Raw genomic sequence first — 20664 nt, 5'->3', positions numbered from 1 at the left:
GTACCTTTAAATTACCTGCCGTGCACAAGTCAGAAACTGTTCTGTTACTTACATCTTTAATAAAACCTTTATAGCAACATAAATCCCGTGTGCATGCGCTGCAGAGTCTTCAGCCTGACAAAATAAAATCAAGACATTTGCACTGCAAAAATAAGCTGATTTCAAATAATCTCTCCCATTATTTTTTTTGGGCAATATTTGATTGTTAGCAACTGGTAAAATGGTTTTAACTTGCCTTATTCCTGAACACATTGCACAGTAAAAAACCATAACAATAGTTTTTAGCTTTTGTGGTATGGTTCCCTGTCATGGTCGCTTTGTCTTTTGAGCTCCATCATGTGTAATGCTCTTTGTCTGCTACTTAGGGTAATACAAATATAAAGCAAAGACTTTACTCTTCACTGTTAGGTATGTGCACACCTGTCTTACTATAACAGGGATGGGCAAACTACAGCCTGCAGGCCAAAACCAGCCCACAGGCACCTTTTCTCAAATCCTCGGTGGCCTCTTCTTGTACTGTGAGCCTCTTCCCACCAATCTGTTGCCTCTATGGTCCCTGTGATGATCTGTTCACAAGAATGGCTGCATATATTTATTTATTTAATCGCCACAGGCCTGACTTCTGGGTTCACCACTGTCAGTGTCTGCCCAAAGGATAGTGATGAACCCAGAAGTTAGGCCCTAGGCAATTAAAAAAAAATCAGCTGTTCTTATAAACATTGTGTGAGTGCTGATTGGATTCCTTGGAGGTTGATGGGCCTGGCTAGATGCGTTGGATCCCATGATGCTGGCTGAACATGGGACCAGAAGTGGTGTGCAGGTGCTGCAGACAGAAGCTCTGCAGTTTGTCCTCAGCTTTATCACCGACTTCATGCTGTAGGATGCTTTCCTTCTCATGCTGTTCCCTGGATCACACAGAACGCTGGTGACAGTGGCTCTGACCCTGCTCACATGGCTATGGGTAAGGGAGAGGAGTACTGGTAGATCTTGGCCTGTGGTCAAACCCCTCCTCTCCCAGGCTGGTTTCCAACTACATTGCAAGGCTGGCAAATCCTGGCAGGAAGTTTTTGCTGCCTTGGAAAGTTTCCAAACACATCTGCCATGGGAACTCCACTGGTGTACAATCCCTGTACTGTTCATTTCTGTAGCTACTAATCACTAGTTAAAAGCCATAGGAGGGGAAAATAGAGAGCAAACCTTTTTTCTACATAGCCTCCACTCACCCCACCCATTCTCCAGCTGGAGGTCTGATGGCCCTCTCCATGGCCCCTGTATAGACAACAGCCACTAATGTGGCCCTGTGTTAAAAAAAGAAAAAAGGTTTTCCTACACCTGCCATAGAGAAAGAAGTCAGAAAATCAAATGTAAACCTTGTCTTAATGACAACTAACAAAGCAACAGAGCAAGGCTAATTTTCTCTGATTTTATTTTGCGGGGAAGACTTCAGGACATGCAAATAAAAACTTCCTGTGTCAGCCTCTCACAAGCAAGGATTGGGCAAATACTTTTCATTTTTTGGATAAAGCTGATGAGACAGAATTCCTTCAAACAACTAAAAAAATATATCTTAGTAGCGCACAAAATCTTTTAAAGGACCAAAAAAGAGAGAAGCCTGGGAGGTCTCAAAAGCTGATTATTTTCTCAAATCATGGCCTCCCTGTTCACTTAAAGCCTCACGTTTATTTATTTTTTTTTGTGTCTTGACTAGACAATAAGTTCCAAGCAGCAAGGACTGTCCTCTTATTTGTCTCTGTACAGAACTGTGTACATCTGATATGTGCGATGCAACTGATTAATAATAATAATAATAATAATAATAATAATATTATAATATTTTGTTGGTCTTTTAAAAGGTATTTATTTATTTATAAAATTTTCTACCCCACCCAATTATCAAAAACTGTTCTGGGCTGTTCCCAAATATACCATACACAATTTAAAGCAAATATAAAAACATTTCCTACAAAGATTGCAGTTTTCTCCAGGAATAATATGGCTATAAAAACGCTACACTCCAACCAAAGAATGAAACTGAATGTTTCTGAAGCCTTCTTGATAATTAAGATCTTGCAAATTAAACCTGCATACACTGTTCATGCCAGGGGTTCCCAAACATACTTGGGAACTCTCTGGATGTCACCCGGAGACTCAGGGAATTTGCATCAATTGCCGGGTCTCTGGGGAAACAGGAGAGAGCTCCAGGCCTCTCTGTTTACAGCTCCAGCCCTTCCTTAGTAAGCCTGCAGGAAACAGGAGGAGAGGTATGAATATGGAGTAGACACATCAGGCCACATGTGGGGAGAAACTGGAGAGGGGGCCTGAGCCCCACACAACTCAGTCTGCAAGTGAAATGCCAGGACGTGGGACTCACTCAGCTGAGGGTAGAGTGAGGGTGCACAAATCAAGAAGTTGTGACTTATAGGTGGTAGGAGCAAAGCGTGCAGGGGCCAGGGAGAGAGGAAGGCAGTGGCATAGTGAGGGGTTGGGTGGGGGAGGGGGGGGGGGGGGCAAAGCCCCTGGGTGTCAGGCCCTGGGGCCTCCTTTGCATTTTGTTTTCAGCGCATACCTGAAACCTCCAGGCCTTGCTGCAAAAGCAGGTCCAGATGAAAACATCATCTGGTCCCCAGAAGGAAGATGGGAAGTGTTGTTCTTAAGGAGGCAGAGCAGGGGTGTCTTTAGCCCTGTGCGCACGGGGCCTCTGGTAACTATTGTGCTGCAAAGAAGGAAAGGCCCACCGAGACCCCATATTGTGGTGGCCAAAGAAGAGGTTCGTTGGGCTACTGGCACAATCCAAACTCTTGGCAGATGAAATAAACAAGAGATCGCGGCCACACACCTTAAACCTGCAGCTGCCAAAAGGAAGAAGATTCTGTGGGGGCCGCCAGCACACCTTAAGCTGCCGGCGACCTGAGTGAGGAGAACGCAGGACCGCCCCTTCCTCCTCAGACTCCAAAAAAAAGCGATGGAGAGACCCGGGTGAGAAGGAATGTGAGTGTATGGATGAGAGAGAGAGAGAGAGAATGAGCTTGTGTATATATGTGTGAGAGCATGAGTGTGTGTGAGAGAGGGAACCTGTGTGTATGAGAGAGAGGGAGCGTTTGTGTGAACACTAGTATATGAGAGAAAGGGAACTTGTGTATACGTGTGTGGCAGCATGTGTGATTGAAAGAGTGGGAGCATGCATGCTTGTGAGCGTCTCTGCACATGCTGTGCACATGAGAAGGAGCATAAGTGTGTGAGTATAAAAGAAAGGCAACTTGTGTGTATATGAAAGCATGTGCGTATGAGAGAGAAGGATCGTGTGTGTGTGTGTGTAAGCCTGTGCATATGAAAGATAAGGAGCTAGGTACAAGATGCCTACTGGTGGGCCAAATGATGACTGCAGGGAAGAAAAAGACGAGGACTATGGGATGGGCTGTGAGTCATATTGTGGGTTGTGATTGAGAGGGAAGGAGTATGAGTAAGAGAAGAAAAGGGGATGAGAGTGAGGGATGGGAAGGGGAGAGAGTGGTAAGTGACAGAGGGAAGGGAAGAAAAGGGGTGAGCAGGAGTGAGGGGGTGGTAACTGGAAGGGAAGGGAGGTGAGAGTGAGAAAAAAGGGGTTGAGTGATAGGGAGGGGGTGGAGTGACTGAGGTGAGTAAAAGGGAAGGGGGAGTAAGGACGTTGAAGAGGGGATTGAGAAGGAGAGGGTAGACGGGTGCATGTGTGTGAATAATGTGTATATATGAGAGCTGAGAGAGGAGAACATTTGTGTTCCCTCTTCTCCTGCCCCCAACCCCCAAATGGTCCTCGACAATCTTAGGGCTACTGGAAATCAAAAGTTTTAATAATTTGGAGTTATTTGATATGTCTGCTGTTTTGAAATATTTAATTGATTTTTGGGAAAAGCTTTTTTTTTATCCTTCTTCTTCTTTATTGGATGTTCATCATCTGTTTTGAAATACTGTTTTTTATTAGTATAGTTTACCCTTTTAATGGATTTGTATGTTTTATGAGGAATGGTGATGTTTCTGTTTTTTTACATTATTGTACTGCACTTGATGAATCTGGCTGGGAGGGGAGAGAGGCCGGGCAGATAGGCTGCTGGGGACTGGGAGGGTAGGAGAGTGAGATTGCTATAGATTCTGTTTCACTGAGATAGGAATTGGGAGAATTCGATTTTTTCTGGGTCATATTTGGGAAACATGCATCTGAACATTTCTATATTATTTCTCTGGCGTTATATTGCAGGCGGAGTTTGGCTTTTTGGGGTTTCCAGTTCAGCTTTTGCCTCCAGGTTTCTCTTTCTAATTTGTTGTCAGTTATTCTGTATTTGGTGAGGGGATAGACATGTGCTGTAATAAGGTGCAGGTCTGGAAAAAAAAGGACACATTTGGAATGGGTTTTCCTTTTTTTTTTCTCTGCTAATAGTCAGAAGTGGAAAAATTGGAAATTTTGGAAGAGTTTATAAATTTTACATCACGGTCCTTTATTCTTTATCAGAAAATGTTTCTGTTTGCTTGCAGTACCACGGAGGTAAGGGGCGATGTTGACCTCATAAGACTGATCACGAGAGTCTGTCAGTTCACTTCGTTTCTGGGAATTCTATTAGTGCGACTTTCTTTTCTTAAGCATTTCTCCAAGGAGGATTTGGGGGGGGGGGGTGGGGGGAAGCAGGGTGCTGGGGAGACAATACAAATGCATTGGCTCCCAGACTCCGGAGACCCTTGCTGCGCCTCTGGAGGAAGAGAAAGAATGCTGGGGTCATCCCTCAATGGGTGGAGTGGGGGAAGGAGTGGGGGAAGAGAGAAAAAAACTGGATTAGTAGAGGGTGGTGGTGGAAGAGAGAAAGCTGGTATGCATTATTCCTCCTGCCATCCCCATTAATCAACAGCAATCTCAGTGGGACCACAATTTAAAAGTGCCTCGGTTTATTCCCAGTCCTGGAGGCACACCTAACCAGTCTGTTTTCCAAAATTTCCACAATAGATATGCATGGAAGACATCTGCATAGACTGGGTATCCACTATATGCAAATCTATCTCATGCATATTCATTACAGATTAGGTTAGTGTCCCGCCAGGTCAGGTGTCCCGCCAGAACCGGTTAGGTGTCTCGCCAGGTCAGGGCTGCAAACCACTCTTTTAATCAAACAGTTCAAGTGAAATAGCACTGCATCACCATTCACTGGCCACATCTCTTGAGGAGTATATTGCAGTCATGCTGAATGTATAGAGTTATCATTTATGGATCTATAATCTGCATAACTGCAGCCTTATAATCAATTAATTCTGCTCAGAACTCATCAATTCTAAGAGAATCGATGAATTCTCTGGATCATGTCAAAGCTGAGAGTGCTTTGATTGATATGTATGTCTTGCTTGAATTTTTGCATGAACTGTGGACTGTAACTCCAGAATAATTATAAGGGAATGTCAGCTCAATGGATTTTGTCGTCAAATTAGTAAAAATTCAAACAGTTCAATGGATAACATAGTCCCTCAACCCAATCAGCTATGTAACACATACCAGAAAAAAAAAAGTGACAGTGTTTTTAAAAAGCAGCTGGATTCTCTGCAGGTTGTGATAAACTATATCAGAGCAACATATGAATTTTCTTAAACAATCTTCAAAAAATTCTCATCTGGTACCCTTCAATGTTTTAACCCAACTACTTTTAGCCTCACTAATTGTTCTAGAGCTAGTCATTGAAATGCATGTCAGCTTGAAGTTGTCATTAAGGTTGGGGTTTATAACAGAGCACTCAACTAATCTCTGTGGGGCTTTTTTCTGGACACTCTTCAAGGCACAAAATGTTCTATAAAGGGAATAGTTCAAACAACATTTCACAAAGCACAGAGAAGAAAATTATAGGTGAGATTTAGGGCTACATGTATTTGAAAAATAAAAAAATCCAATTCATGAGACAGCCACATCGTCCAGCGGCATGTGATGTAGGTTTGACTGTCTGGGCCAACTAGAGCTGGGGAGCCTCAGAAGCAGCATTCAAAGACACCAAGTGAGAGCCCCAGTCGTTGGGAAACACCGACCCCTACTGGCCGGCTCAAAAGCACTTATTCTAGGCTCCCGAGAGAAACAGGGGCCATGCGTCTCAGCCAGAGTAATTGCTGGGCTAGACAGAAAGTGGCAGAGGGAATTATAAAGTGATGCCCCGAGTGCAAGTGAAGGCTCATGTCACTACAGCGGCTCTGAGTGAGCTGGAAGCTCTAATGGAGAACAGCAAAAGTGCTGGGTACATAACTCAGCCCTAAAACCCTTGAATCCGCTCAACTAGGGTAACACTTTTATGATCTTGAGGAGCACATGTATGGATAGTGGGACAGCTATCTGTGACCATGGGCCCTTTTGATCTGTGCCTCACCAATGCAAAGAAAAACTGTGCTTAAAAATGTGTCTTTGGGGGAGCTGCAGCAGTATCCTCAGCACAAATAGAAAGCCCACTCATAAGATTTCTAGGATACAGGTAGATACCAAATGCCCAGACTTGTAATCATACATCCCAAAGTCCAGTCCTTACCTTTTGTTGGAGATATTTTTGAATTGAACTCTTAGTATCTACCTGCACTGTAGAAAGTTTATGAGTGGCCCTTATATTTAATACAGATTGTGGGAGTGTGCTACTGCTCCATCTCCCCTCCCGTCTATCTGTGTGGTGCCTATTTTGGGTTTGAATGAGTTTTCTGTGAAGGCAGGGACCACAGCAATCTAAAAATCAAACCTGTGAAATGAACTTTGGCCAATAAAAATCACAAGATGGAACGCTTCAGAGCCTAACCTGCCCATAAGGCACGAGTGCTGCTATACTTGTGCGGAGAGTCTAAATATACGGCCTGTAATGATTCAGAATAAGGGGAGGGTGGGGTGAAGGGAAAGGAAAAGCACTTACCCTGTCGGTTACTCTGTGTAATATTAATCATGCTCCCATCTTCTGCGAAGCCCTTCTCCAAATGATCCAATATCTGTGGTAATTTTTAATTTGAAACAACATGAATGCCAGCATTGTTTTTACATTAGAAAACAATTTTTATTCACCGTAAATCATCCACATATATCAAAGTCAGTATAAACCAAGTGATTCGGACAGGAGCGTTTCGCACGGATACATTTCAAAATCACCAATTACTATCCAGGCTGAGATCAATCATCGCATAACCGTCGAGCTCCTCAGCGGCCGACTGTGCAGCTCAGGTTTATTGTACCCATAAAGCAGTAACAGACAGCACACAGTGGGGACATATACATTTTTTTTTTGAGCAAAATATCAAACATGAGCCCCAGGAGAATAATTATTAGCTCCAGCAAAAATGTCACAATGAATCCAGAAGAGGACTAGAAGGATCTTATTCTTTTTATATGCCGGAGATAAATTTACGGCAACTGTGACCAAATCAGTTTTTTCCCAGTCTGTAATCAAAACAAATTTTGCAGTTTCCGATCTTTCAAAATGTGCTATTTTGTTGCTTCTCTTAGGCTAGTGCCGGGGCTTATTGATTTTAATTAGCAGAAAATGCTGATTGAGCTAAAAATAAGCATGTCTGGTATACTTGGAGATTATACACAAATAGTCTGCTTTCTCTCTTAAAGCCTTTTCTGTGCGTTGTGAAAAATGAAAATGTTTTCTGCATGGATACCATCCTTTTTTTTTAAAATTTGGGTTGGATGTGTGATAAAGCAATTACAGCTATGAAATCTCTGTGGAACTCTGTAATGACTCAAGGACTACACTGTCTTAAGAAAGAAATCTTTTCTGCATTATTGTCAAAATACATTTATAGTTTTGCACATGCTCAGGCTATTTAAAAATTTATTTGCATTAAAAAAAAAAACAAACAAAAAACATCAACCACCATAGCCCGGTATCTCGGAAAGGAAAAAACCTGTCCCATATGGATGACACCATCGTTTGTTTAGAAGAGATCAAAGTCCGTGTAGAAAAGACACCAGCTATGAAACAGCGTATTCACTGTGAGAACATCAGAGTCCAGTTTTAATAGCTAAATCTTGCATTTAGCCAACTACCAGGCCGATACAGTATAGTGCGCTCCGATGGAGCGCACTGTTAGCCTGCTCTTGGACGCGCGTTTTCCCTTACTCCTTATTCAGTAAGGGGAGGAAAACGCGCGTCCAACCCGCGGCACCTAATAGCGCCCTCAACATGCAAATGCATGTTGATGGCCCTATTAGGTATGCGTGCGGGATACAGAAAGTAAAATGTGCAGCCAAGCCGCACATTTTACTTTCAGAAATTAGCGCCGACCTTTGGGTCGGCGCTAATTTCTTCCGGCACCGGGAAAGTGCACAGAAAAGCAGTAAAAACTGCATTTCTGTGCACCCTCCGACTTAATATCATAGTGATATTAAGTCGGAGGTCCCGAAAAGTAAAAAAAAAAAAAAAAAAAAATTGAATTCGGCCCGCGTTTGTCGGGCCGAAAACCGGACGCTCAATTTTGCTGGCGTCCGGTTTCCGAGCCCGTGGCTGTCAGCAGGCTCGAGAACTGACGCCAGCAAAATTGAGCGTCGGCTGTCAAACCCGCTGACAGCCGCCGCTCCTGTCAAAAAAGAGGCGCTAGGGACGCGCTAGTGTCCCTAGCACCTCCTTTTACCTGGATCTACCGCGTCACCTAATTTAAATAGAGAATTGCGCGCACCGGCGAAGGGCCGGTGCGTGCGCCGGGAGAGCGGGCGTTCGTCCGCTCTCCCGCGGACTTTACTGTATCGGCCCATACATTAGCAAACAGGAACTTAATAAAGGGCAATTCCTTTTCTACAATAATTGCTTTCAGAGGATAGGGTCATAATGGAGTCACAGTCTTTCATGGGTGAAAGTTACACGAGCTTCTCCCAAACCATACGGCTTTATGCTGTCATTACCACCAGATGGTGTTACAACCACAAGAGAAAAAGAAGAGGAAGAATTGGCCCTAAGTGGTTAGAGCAATGGGCTGAGAACCAGGGAAGGCAGGGTTCCAATCCCACCTTTCCCACTGACTCTTTGTGACCTTGGCAAGCCACTTTATCCCCCAGTGCTAAGTACCCACACTTCCATTATAAGCTCTTTGGGACAGTGACTTCTTGGACCTGAATACTTATCACCTTTGTGCGGTATGTGCCTGTGCTCAGTAGCACAATAAAAATGATAAGTGTTATTATTATATAATTGGTTCAGTTCTTTTTATAAATAGAGGTAGAACACAGCTTCCCAAACCTGCTCTGGTAACCCTCAACCAGTCAGCTTTGTCGGATATTCAGAATAAATACAAATGAGATAAATTTGCATACATTGGAGACCCAGTATACGCACATTTAACTCCAGCCTTTTCATTGCGGATATCCTGCAAATCAGACTCACTGTGGTGTCACCAAGACAGGTTTTTTGAAGCCCTGAGGTAGAAAGAGTGAATAAGAAAACTTGTAACAAGAGGAGGAGGGTGGTTTATGTGACTCCGCTGAGAGGCTATCCACAGTGAAAACAATTTCTGGTTAGTAATTACCATATGTCTAAGGATAAAAATCCTCAGCACAGCCACGCTGATAGGATTAGTCAATCAAGGTTATCTGTAGGGGGTAAAAGAGAAAAATATCGTACATGAGAGTAAAATGATACACAGAAAATGTGGGTTTAAGTTTTTTTTTAAGCAGGAGAGAATAGTAGACTGGGCATCTGAACAGATGAAATGAAATCTGGAGAAGTGCAAAGTGATGCACATAGGGAAAAATAATCCTAATTACGGGTACAAGGTGCTGAGTTCTGAATTAGGAGTCTCCACCCAGGAACATGCAGAGGAAAATGCGCAGAAAAAAAGCAAATAGAATATTAGGAATGATCTGAAAAGGTATAGACAATAAAATGGAAAACATCATATTGCCTCTGATTTGAACCATGGTGCAATCGCACATTGAGTCATGGGATAGCAGGCAATGTCCTTTTGTGGATTACAAATTGGTTAAAAGACAGGAAACAGAGAGTAGGATTACATGGTCAATTTTCTCAGTGGAAAAGGGTAAACAGTGGAGTGCCTCAGGGATCTGTTCTTGGACCAGTGCTATTCAATATATTTATAATGATCCGGAAAGGAATACGACGAGTGAGGCAATCAAATTTGCGGATGATACAAAATTATTCAGCATAGTTAAATCACAAGCGGATTGTGATAAATTGCAGGAGGACCTTGCAAGACTGGTAGATTGCGCATCTAAATGGCAGATGAAATTTAATGTGGACAAGTGCAAGTTGGATGTATATGGGGAAAAATAACCCATGATGTAGTTAAACAATGCTAGGTTCCACATTAGGAGCTTCTACCCAGAAAAAAGATCTAGGTGTCATAGTGGATAATACATTGAAATTGTTGGTTCAGTGTGCTGCAGCAGTCAAAAAAGCAAACAATATTAAGAATTATTAGGAAGGGAAAGGCTAAAGAGGTTAGGGCTGTTCAGCTTGAAGAAGAGACGGCTGAGAGGGGATATGATAGAGGTCTTTAAAATCATGAGATGTCTAGAACAGGTAAATATGAATTGGTTATTTATTCTTTCGGATAATAGAAGGACTAGGGGGCACTCAATGAAGTTAGCAAGTAGCACATTTAAAACTAGTTGGAGAAAATTCTATTTCACTCAATGCACAATTAAGCTCTGGAATTTGTTGCCGGAGGCTGTGGTCAGTGCAGTTAGTGTAGCTGGATTTAAAAAAGGTTTGGATAAGTTCCTGGAGGATAAGTCCATAAACTGCTATTAATCAAGTTGACTAAGGGAATAGTCATTGCTATTACTGGCATTAGTAGCATGGGATGTATTTAATGTTTGGGTACTTGCCACATTTCCTGTAACCTCGATTGGCTGCTGTTGGAAACAGGATGCTGGGCTTCATGGATCCTCATCTGACCCAGTATGGAGATTTCCTATGTTTTTAAGACATAGAGCAACTAGACTACGCAGGCTAGTGCTCTTAAGCTTGGAGAAGAAAAGGCTGAGAGGGGACATGATAGAATATTATAAAATCACAAGTGGGATGGAACAGATAAATAGGGGATGGTTATTTAACCTTTCAAATATTACTAAAAAATACATCTTTACTTTTACTTGCACTGTTATATGTGCCATTTACTATCTCTGTATTTGACAGTTACTGTAGTACTTGCACAACATTTAGCCATCTGTAAGGGTTGTGTTATATTGTTTGGTACGCTGGGGAAAAGTTGTTAAATAAAGAATTAAAAAAATAAATCTAAAACAAGGGGACATGTCATGAAACTAACAGCCAACAGATTTAAAAATAATTGTTGAAAGTACTTTTTCACTCAACACCTGAGGACTTGGTTAAGGCAAATAACATTGCAGGGTTTAAAAGAGGTTTGGACAAGTTCTTGAAGAAAAAGTCCACAAAACCTTATTAGCCAGGTAGACTAGGGAAAGCCATCACTATCCCTGGGAGTGAGTAACAAGAAATAGATCTAATTTTTGGGATTTGTTAGGTACTTGTGACCCAGACTGGCCATTCTCAGACAGAGGATGCTGGGCTTGATGGACATTGGTCTTATCCAGCATGGCACTTCTTACATTCTTATAACAGAAAATATTTGAGGGACCAGGGACTGTTAAAATGAAGCTGCACTACATGAGCTACCCAACCCATTTTGGATATATCTATGGCCAAAAAATATGAAAAAAGGCAAACCTTTTGCTGACATTGGATCAGACTAACCTGAAGCTCATTTGTGAGTTGAGTGTGATCCTGACTGACCTGAGACCTCTACCAGTTTCTTGTTGTTTAGGCTTGCCTTCTGTGGAAACCTATTATGGGAATAACTTGCACTGTTGTTCAGGCAGGCATCCTCAAGATGACTCTTGTCTGCTGAATCTAAATATCTTCCCTAGAAAGGACATAGTTTAAGTTCTATGCCTCAATAAAACAAAGCAGAATTGCTTACCTGTAACAGGTATTCTCCTAGGACAGCAGGATGTTAGTCCTCACATATGGGTGACATCATCGGATGAAGCCCGGCAGGGAAAACTTATGTCAAAGTTTCTGAAACTTTGACTAGGCACACTGAGCATGCCCAGCATGCCCTATACCATGCGTCCACATGGGGTCCCTCTTCAGACTTATAACATAGAATTATATATAATTGAAAATATAAGGAGAAACCCAACTCTGCGGGGTGGCAGGCAGGTTTTGTGAGGACTAACAGGATGGTAGTCCTCACACATGGGTGAATCCCTAGCTACAGGCTGCTACCCAAACACCAAAGGGGACCAACAGACACCAACCAGGTGCCAACAGGCACAACAACCGCTGTTGGTAATAGAGGGAGAGACAGTTGGTATTACAGGGAGAGACAGTTTGAACCCAAGCAATGGGCTCTAGGCAGGGAGAGTTGGGTTCCACACTTCGAAAAGATTCCTGAGGACAGACTGACTGGACTTACTATCACGTCGGCCATCCTTGTCCAGATGGTAATGGGATGTGAATGTGTGGAGAGAACTCCACGTTGCAGCCTTGCAGATCTCCTTCATGGGAACTGCTCACAGATCTCCTTCATGGGAACTGCTCACAGAGCCACCGACATTGCCATGGCTCTGACAGAATGAGCCTTGACATGACTCCCAAGATGCAGTTCCGCCTGGGCATAACAGAAGGAGATGCAATCTGCTAGCCAATTGGATAGTGTTGATTTGGCAATGGCAACGCCCAACCTATTCTTATCAAAAGAAAAACAATTGGGTGGACTGTCTATGGACTTCTGTCCACTTCAGATAGAAGACTAAGGCTCTCCTGCAGTCCAAACTGTGCAGTGCTTGTTTGCCTTGGTGAATGGGGCCTGGGAAAGAATGTTGGCAGGATGACTGACCCCTTAAGATGGAAATTTGTCACCACCATAGGCAGGAACTTAGGGTGCATATGCAAGACCACCCTGTCATGAATAAACTTAGTGTAAGGTGGATAAGTCACTAAGGCTGGAGCTTGCTGACCCTGTGTGCTGAGGTGACAGCTACCAAAAATATGACCTTCCAGGTCAGGTAATTCAGGTCATAGGAGCTCAGGGGCTCAAAAGGAGCTTTTATCAGCTGAGCTGGCACCATGATGAGGTCCCAAAATACAGGGGGAGGCCTTAGGGAAGGCTTCAATTGAAACAGGCCCTGCATGAAATGTACAACCATAGGTTGTACGGACATGGATGTACCATCTACACCATGGTGGTATGCACCAATTGCACTCAGATGAACTTTAATGGAGTTGGTTTTCAAGCCAGCCTCCAATAGGCGTAGAAGGTAATCAAGCAGTTTTTGTGTGGGGCAGGAGAATGGATCCAGGACCTTCTGTTCACACCACACAGAAAACCTCCTTCAGTTCAGTCCCTAGGACTTTCTAGTGGAAGGTTTTCTGGAAGCCACCAGGACCCGAGACACATCTTCTGAAAGATCGAGCGGTTGCAGAATTTACCTCTCAACATGCAGGCTGTGAACGACAGAGCCTAGAGGTTGGGATATTGCAACCTGCCTCGGTCTTGCGTGATGAGCTCTGGGGAAGTCCCCAGACTGATTGGTTTCTGAATGGACAACTCCGAAGGAGTGGCAACCAGACCTGTCTCAACCAATGAGGGACTATGAGAATCATAGTCCCTCTGTCCTCGTGGGGGCAGAGTCTTCATTACTGAGGGAATTGGAGTATATGTATACAGAAGACCTTTGCCCCAATGGTGCGCAAAGGCATTCGAGGCTAGTTTTCCGTCTTTCCTGTACAAGGAGCAGAACTGAGTCACCTTTCTGTTATAGGGGGACGTGAATAGATCCACATCTGGGCTCCCCTAGAGGCGGAAGATCCGGTTCGCTACTCTCTGGTCCACAGACTACTCATGGGGTCTGAAGGCATGACTCAGTCTGTCCGCTAACATGTTCTCTGTTCCCGCCAGATACATGGCCCTGAGCACCATCTCATGGGACAGGGCCCAGGATTGGATCTGGACTGATTCCTGTCACAGGAGGTAAGACCCCGTGTATCCCTGCTTGTTGACATACCACATAGCACCTTGGTTGTTTGTTTGGATCAGGACAACTCTGTTGGACAGCCGATCACTGAAAACCCACAGCGTGTACCTGATTGCCTGGAGTGCAGGAAATTGATTTGACAATGTGTTTCCTTGGTGCACAGCCCCTCTACATGAGCTCCCCACCTCAGGGTGGACACATCCGTGGTTAGGACAATTTGGGTAGGGGGACTTTGGGAGGATATTCCCCATTCCAAATTTGAGTGTATGCGCCACCAGGCCAAAGAGTCCTGGAGAAACGGGGTGATTTGGATGCGATCCTGGAGGCTCTGTGTGGCCTGGTGCCACTGCAACTTCAGGGTCCATTGGGCTCTGCACATGTGCAAACATGCCAAGGGAGTAACATGGATAGGTTGCAGCCATGTGGCCCAACAGCTTCAACATGTGCTTAGCTGACATCTGCTGGCTCTGTTGAATCACAAAGAATCGCAGCCTGCCTCCGACTGGGGGATCCAGCATCTCGCATACAGGTGGCTGGCTTATTCTCCTTGTGATCTAGTCAAAACCTGGGATTTGAGTGGGGCACCAGTTGGGGTTTGGGAGCTCTTTGCTGCCTGGGACGGCTGCGCGAGCTCACACGCTGTGAACGGGAGCAAGGGGCTGGAGAATAATAGTACCTCTGGTGGTAGAAAGACTTCGTCTGACCCTCCTAGCTGAGGAGGACGGGTAGGAAGTGCTGGCGGAGAGTTGTTGGAGGTCTTATGGTGGTCCCGTAACAGCAAGTCAGTGAAGTATTCCTGTACCTTCGGTCAAAGATCCAAGGCCCGCAGCCATGCCATTCTGCAGGCACCAATTCCTGCTGCAGAGATTCTCAATGCCATTTTGAAAACATCGTCGGCTGTATGAAACTTGTGTTTTCCGCACTCCAGGCCCTTATGCACCAGTGACATGAGGGTATCCTGCTGTGGTTGAGGCAGCTGCTTGGCCACCTCCTGCACCTACATTTAGAGGTTCCGCAAGTGGCGTACTAAGAGGGGTGGGTCTGCCAGGATGACAACAGGGGATGCAATTGCTGACAGCAGGAAGGTTCCGTGGCAGCGTGGAGCAGTGACGTGCTGGTGGGGTTCCAATTCCCTGCCAGCAAAAGTGAGGTCCTGTGGAAGAGGCCAGCAGCAGAAGACAAGGCCTTGAGATGCCACAGTCATTTCCCAGAGTTGGCGGAAGAAGACGAGGCCCTGTGGTACCGCTGGCAGTTCCTGGCGCTGGCAGCAGAAGATGAGGCCCTGCGATGCTGCCAGTGTTTCCCGGAGCATGTGGTACAAGAAGATGCTTACTGTGTAGCCAGCGGCTGAAAAAGAGCTCCAAAATGTGTGTGAGTGAGACTGGCCCTGTGAGAGTAAGTGCTAGTGTATGAGAGGATGCCTGTGTGTGTATATGAGAGGGTCAGTGTATATAAGAGTGTGTATGTGTGGGTGTGGGTGTCTGAGTGTGTGTATGAGAGGGTGAGTTTATATAAGAGTGAGTGTGTGTGTGCCTGGGTATATATGAGAGGGTGCCTGGGTGGGGGTGAGAGAGAGGAAGCGTGTGTTTGTGTGCGTGTTTGAGACAGGAATCATGTGTGAGAGATACAGAGGAACGGGTGTATGTGTGTGTATGTGTGATTGAGAAAGACGGAGGAAACTTGTATGTCTGTCTCACACACACAGACACTCAAGCACCCTCTGTCTCTCACCAAGCTTGTATGTGTGTGTGAGAGAGACAGCATATTTTATCTGTGTCTCTGTGTGTGTGTGTTCCCCCAGTTCATGACAATCTCAGGGTGACAGGTATGGAGAGCGGGGAATTTTAAAAATCCTTATTCATTTGAATTACTGGATGTTATTTGATGTCTGCTGTTTTATCAGAGTTTAGGAAATTTTAAAAAATTTGTACAAGAGGAACTGGCAACGACCACAGTATCGGTTGGGGGAAGCATTGGTGTCCTGCCGGGCATCGATGGCATCTCGGGAACAGACACCAGCTGGGTTGGTAATACACCGATGAGCACATTGAGCCGCTCCAGCAGCTGTTCCAGAACAGACAGTGCTGGCATCAGTGCCACAGCCCTGAAACCTTGCAGTGCTCGTTCCACCACCAGCTGGACTTTCCACTCCAGCTTCTCCTCAAAAATTGCAATGCCAACTCCGACTGTGAGGCAGGAGGGGTGGCCAGATCTTTCTTGGATCCCGAGGTGGATCGGCGACTGGCACTGGGTCTGGTGGAGACTTTTACGGACCCCCGGCATCGATGGAGGATTGGCACTCCTCACCGCGGGTTGCTTTGGGGGCATCGACACTGTGCATCCAAGGTGACTGGTGCCGATGCTTCTTCAGCTTCCCTCGGTGATTGGCCCAATCTTTCCCCAGGTCAATGACGATGAATCCGACGTCTTCGACCTGGAAGAAACCGACAGGGACCAGTCTCTGGTGCTCCTATCCACCGGCAGCATAGACGGAACTGAAGGCCCCACCGATGTTGATGGCGCGGGGTCCATTGGTGCAGCTCCAAGGTCCATCGGTGCAGATGCCGCCGATGCAGACGTTGATGGCTCAGACTTCATTGATCCGAAGAATTTCTATATCTTATTGTGTTGAGCGCGACATCCCTTCGGGGTAATCTGGGTGCACATGCGGCAACCCTGGATGTCATGTGCTGCCCCAGGCAGAGGAACACATATCTCATGGGGGGTCAGTGATGGACATGGTCCTCGGGCACTGGGGGGCATCAGCGAAAACCGGTCGAGGCTTCATGAGAATAGCTGTTATTGTAAGGTTGATATTTTGTATTTGTTTACTACGAAAATAATAAACTTTGAATTATAGAAAAAAAAAAAAAGAAAACCGGTCGAGGCTATGACGAATGAAAAAAAGAGAATGTGAGCCCACTGCCACAGGGGAATGCTGTGAAATGAAACGCCAAAAACACTGACTAAGGAGCCTACGGGGACGAACTGAGAGGGACCCGGCGTCAATAGAACGCTAAAAAACTGAAAAATATCTGGTGAAAAGTTTTCCAAGGCAATTTTTAAAGAAAAAAGCCAACAGCTCACTTAACTGTGAGGCGAAAGCTCCGCGTAGAAAAAGAGAATGAAGAGGAAGCCCGCGTGGACGCGTGGTGTAGGGCATGCTCAATGTGCCTAGTCAGAGTTCCAGAAACTTTGACATAAGTTTTCCAGAAACTTTGACAACCGAAGATGTCACCCATGTGTGAGGACTACTATCCTGCTTGTCGTAGGAGAATTTGTAGTTTTATGCATGTTTTATTGTACTCCACACTGGACAAAATTGGAAGATGCAGAATATAAAAAGCTTTTAACTAGCTAAATAAATAAACTCTTCATCTGAGTCTTGTCTAGTAGATTCAGTATAAGTTCCAGTTGGGATGATGGGCAGAGAAAGGGACCTGTCAAAATGAATCATGAACCCTATTGATTTCAATATCCGTGGCATGATCGGTTGGCCCCTGCTTGAGAGCATATCGATAGATAGGGAAACATGCACACTCCATCTGTGCAGATCTGCTGCAGTAGGTAAAGACTTGCTGTACTGACACTAAGCCAAAAGGCAGAACATATTATTGACAATTTTGTATACCTATAACAAATATGAGATAAATCAGAGTTATGGGAAAGTGCCTCCATAGGGCTGCAGGCCTAGAGAATACAGCCAGTTCCCTCAGTTTAAGATGGGAAGAATGAATTTGTTCAATGACTAGAGACATTTGAGCCTAGCTGAGAGACTGGGATAACGTGTCCTGAGTATTTATTATGGAATCTATTTCTTGTATTGTTCTTAAAATGATATGAGGTTCTCTCATATCTTTTACCTTTCCCCACAAACCACATATATTACGTTCCTCATCCCTTTTTCTGTCCTAGGTCCTGAGGCCTGTTGTCCTCAATCCATCACCCAGGTAAACACACAATCTGAGCATCATACATGTATCACAGAACCATAAGGTCACACTCATACACAGGCACACAATTTCATCAATGCATATGACATGTAGGCCTGGGGAAACACTTTTTTTTTTTTTTTTTTTTAAATCCTACCACGCTTCACTCTCATGACAGAGAGATAGCATGATTTTATCTCCCTCTCTCTAAGCTGCTCAAAGCAAAGCACAATTGTCACCTCCTGTTCTGAGGTTTTCAGAGAGAGGAAGCACAATAGTTGCTCTGAACAGGCAGATGGTTGTATTTTTTTCCCTCTTCACACAGGCACTTGATAGTCCCTCTGTACACATCCTCCTTCGCAGTCAAGAAAGCTCCACACATGAGGAGGAGGCGTAATCAGTCGCACCAAATGGTCAAAATTACAGATTCCTTTGTGACCTATTCATCTGTTAAAAAGTGAAGGGGAGGAAAAGGTGAGAGAAGCACTGCCAAATATCATAGTACCATAATAAATGATGGCAGAAAAAGACCCCAAGGTTCAATCCAGTCTGCCGAGTAAGCTTTCTTCTTTTTTTTTTTTGCTAAGGATAGTAACTGCTGCTCTGTGCAGATTACCCCCCTTGCCTCCTGTAAGGAGTAGCAACTGCCGCTTCATGCAGATACCCCCGTTAACACAGGTTATCCCTTTTCTTCATTTCCACCCCTTAGCCATTAGGGATTCTCTGTGGTTATCCCATGCCCTTTTGAATTCCATAACCGTTCTTGTCTCCACTAGCTCTTCTGGGAGGGCGTTCCAGGCACCCGCCACCCTTTCTGTGAAGAAATATTTCCTGATAACAGAGCAGACCCAAGAATACACCCTTGAAGTTTCATATTATGTCCCCTAGTTCTATGGCTTGCTTTCCACTGAAAAGGCTTGATTCCCGTGCATCATTAATACCCTTCAAGTATTTAAAAGTCTGCATCATATCTCCCCCTGCTCCTCCTCTCCTCCAGGGTAATCATCCTGTCTCTATCATTTTTGATATATGGCCTCCAGAACTAAACACAGTATTCCAGACGAGGCCACACCAGGGACCTGTACAAGGGCATAAATAACTCCTTTTTCTTGCTGGGTGTGCCTGTTTTGATGCATCCCAGCATCCCTCTGGCCTTACCCACTGTCTTGTCACATTGCTTCACTATCTTCAGGTAATCAGACACTATCATCCTGAGTTCTCTCTCCTGCTTCGTGCTCAACAGTCTCTTGCTCCACATCACATACAGCTCCTTTGGATTCCTGCACCCCAAATACATGAATTTGCACTTCTTCACATTGAATCCCAGCTGCCAAACTTTGAACCTCTCCTTATCATTCTCTCTACTCCTTCAGGTGTCTCCATTCTATTGCAGATCTTAGTGTTATCCGTAAAAAATCCCAAACTTTTCCTTCTAACCCTTCTGCTATGTTTTCACAAAGATATTGAACAGAACCAACCCCAGAACTGATCCTTGAGGCACTCTACTTATCTAGGCTCCATTTACCACCAATCACTGTCATCTGTCAGTTAACCAATTTGTAATCCATTCCACCACCTTGGGATCCATTCTCAGGCTTCTCATTTTGTTCATGAACCTCTTATGCGGGACAGTGTTTATCAAAAGCTTTGCTGAAATCTAGATAAAATTAAATCACATGCTCACTCTTGATCTAATTCTTTAGTCGCCCAAATAAAAATATCAATCAGATTCACTTGACACAACCTTTCTCTGGTGAAACCATGTTGCCTTCGATCCTGCAACTCATTGGATTGTAGATAGTTGATTATCCTTTCCTTCAGCAGTGTCTCCATTAATTTTCCCACTACGGACGTAAGGTTACCTGGCCTGTAGTTTCCAGCCTCTTCTCTGCTCTCAGTTTTGTGAAGCAGGACCACTACTGCACTCCTCCAATCTTGCAGCGCCCATGCCCATTTTCAGAGATCTACTGAGTAAGTCTTTCCGTGGACTCACCAGCACCTCTCTGAGCTCATTTAGTATCCTGGCATACGTCTCATCAGGCCCGATGGCCTTGTCCATTTTCGGTTTTGCTAGTTCCACTCAAACGCTCTTCTGTAAATGGGGTGGTATCTACCTCACTGTCACTTGCGCACTTGCCAACCAGCAATGGTTCTTCTCCAGGGTCTTCTTTAGTGAATACCGAACTGAAGTATTTGTTTAATATTTCTGTTTTTTCCTCATCTTTCTTCACAGAATGACTCGTTTCCTCTGATTACATTGTCTAGAGGCAGGACCAGATTTAGGCATAGATAACATAGGAAACTGTCTCTGGTGACAAATTTTGATAGGCTCTAGAACATTGCTACTGTTGCTATGTCTCTATCTTGGCCTGCCTCCAAGCTACTTACTTAAAGCGGTGGCAGTGGCAGCAACTTGAAAAAAGAAATTCAGCGCAGGGCCTGCAGCCACCAGTTGCATGTTCAAGGCCCTGCCCCTTACATGGATTTCCATAGTAAAAGGAAACCCGTGTGTGAGAAGGGGGTGGGGCCACTGTAGGGCCTTGAGTTTGTGAATGGCAGCTTCAGGCCCTACGCGGAATTTCTTTTTTCAAGTTGTTGGCACTGCAGGATCGGAATGCTGCTATTTTAGGTAAATGGCTTGGAGGTTATGGGCTTAGGGGCGCACTTGTCATCCCCCCTCCCAGATGCTGTTTATGGGTGCCGGGAATGTAAATCTGACTCTGCTTTCAGGCAACTCACCTCAAC

The 20664-nt window shown here is 44.7% G+C and overlaps 1 protein-coding gene across 2 annotated transcripts in view; it reads right to left on the bottom strand.

Moving 5' to 3' along the window:
• The window catches only part of TRAPPC12 (trafficking protein particle complex 12), a 350210-nt gene that overhangs the window by 73268 nt on the left and 256278 nt on the right, over positions 1–20664 (bottom strand). For both annotated transcript variants that reach the window (XM_029595791.1, XM_029595790.1), the window contains one exon: positions 6888–6960. In XM_029595791.1, coding sequence (XP_029451651.1) covers positions 6888–6960 — 73 coding nt within the window. The remainder of the gene's footprint in view (positions 1–6887; positions 6961–20664) is intronic.

The sequence above is a fragment of the Rhinatrema bivittatum genome, chromosome 3 (genome assembly GCF_901001135.1).
Source record: "Rhinatrema bivittatum chromosome 3, aRhiBiv1.1, whole genome shotgun sequence".
NCBI lineage: Eukaryota > Metazoa > Chordata > Amphibia > Gymnophiona > Rhinatrematidae > Rhinatrema > Rhinatrema bivittatum.
Note: the sequence above shows the minus strand (reverse complement) of the source record. Positions and strands in the feature narration are given on the sequence as shown.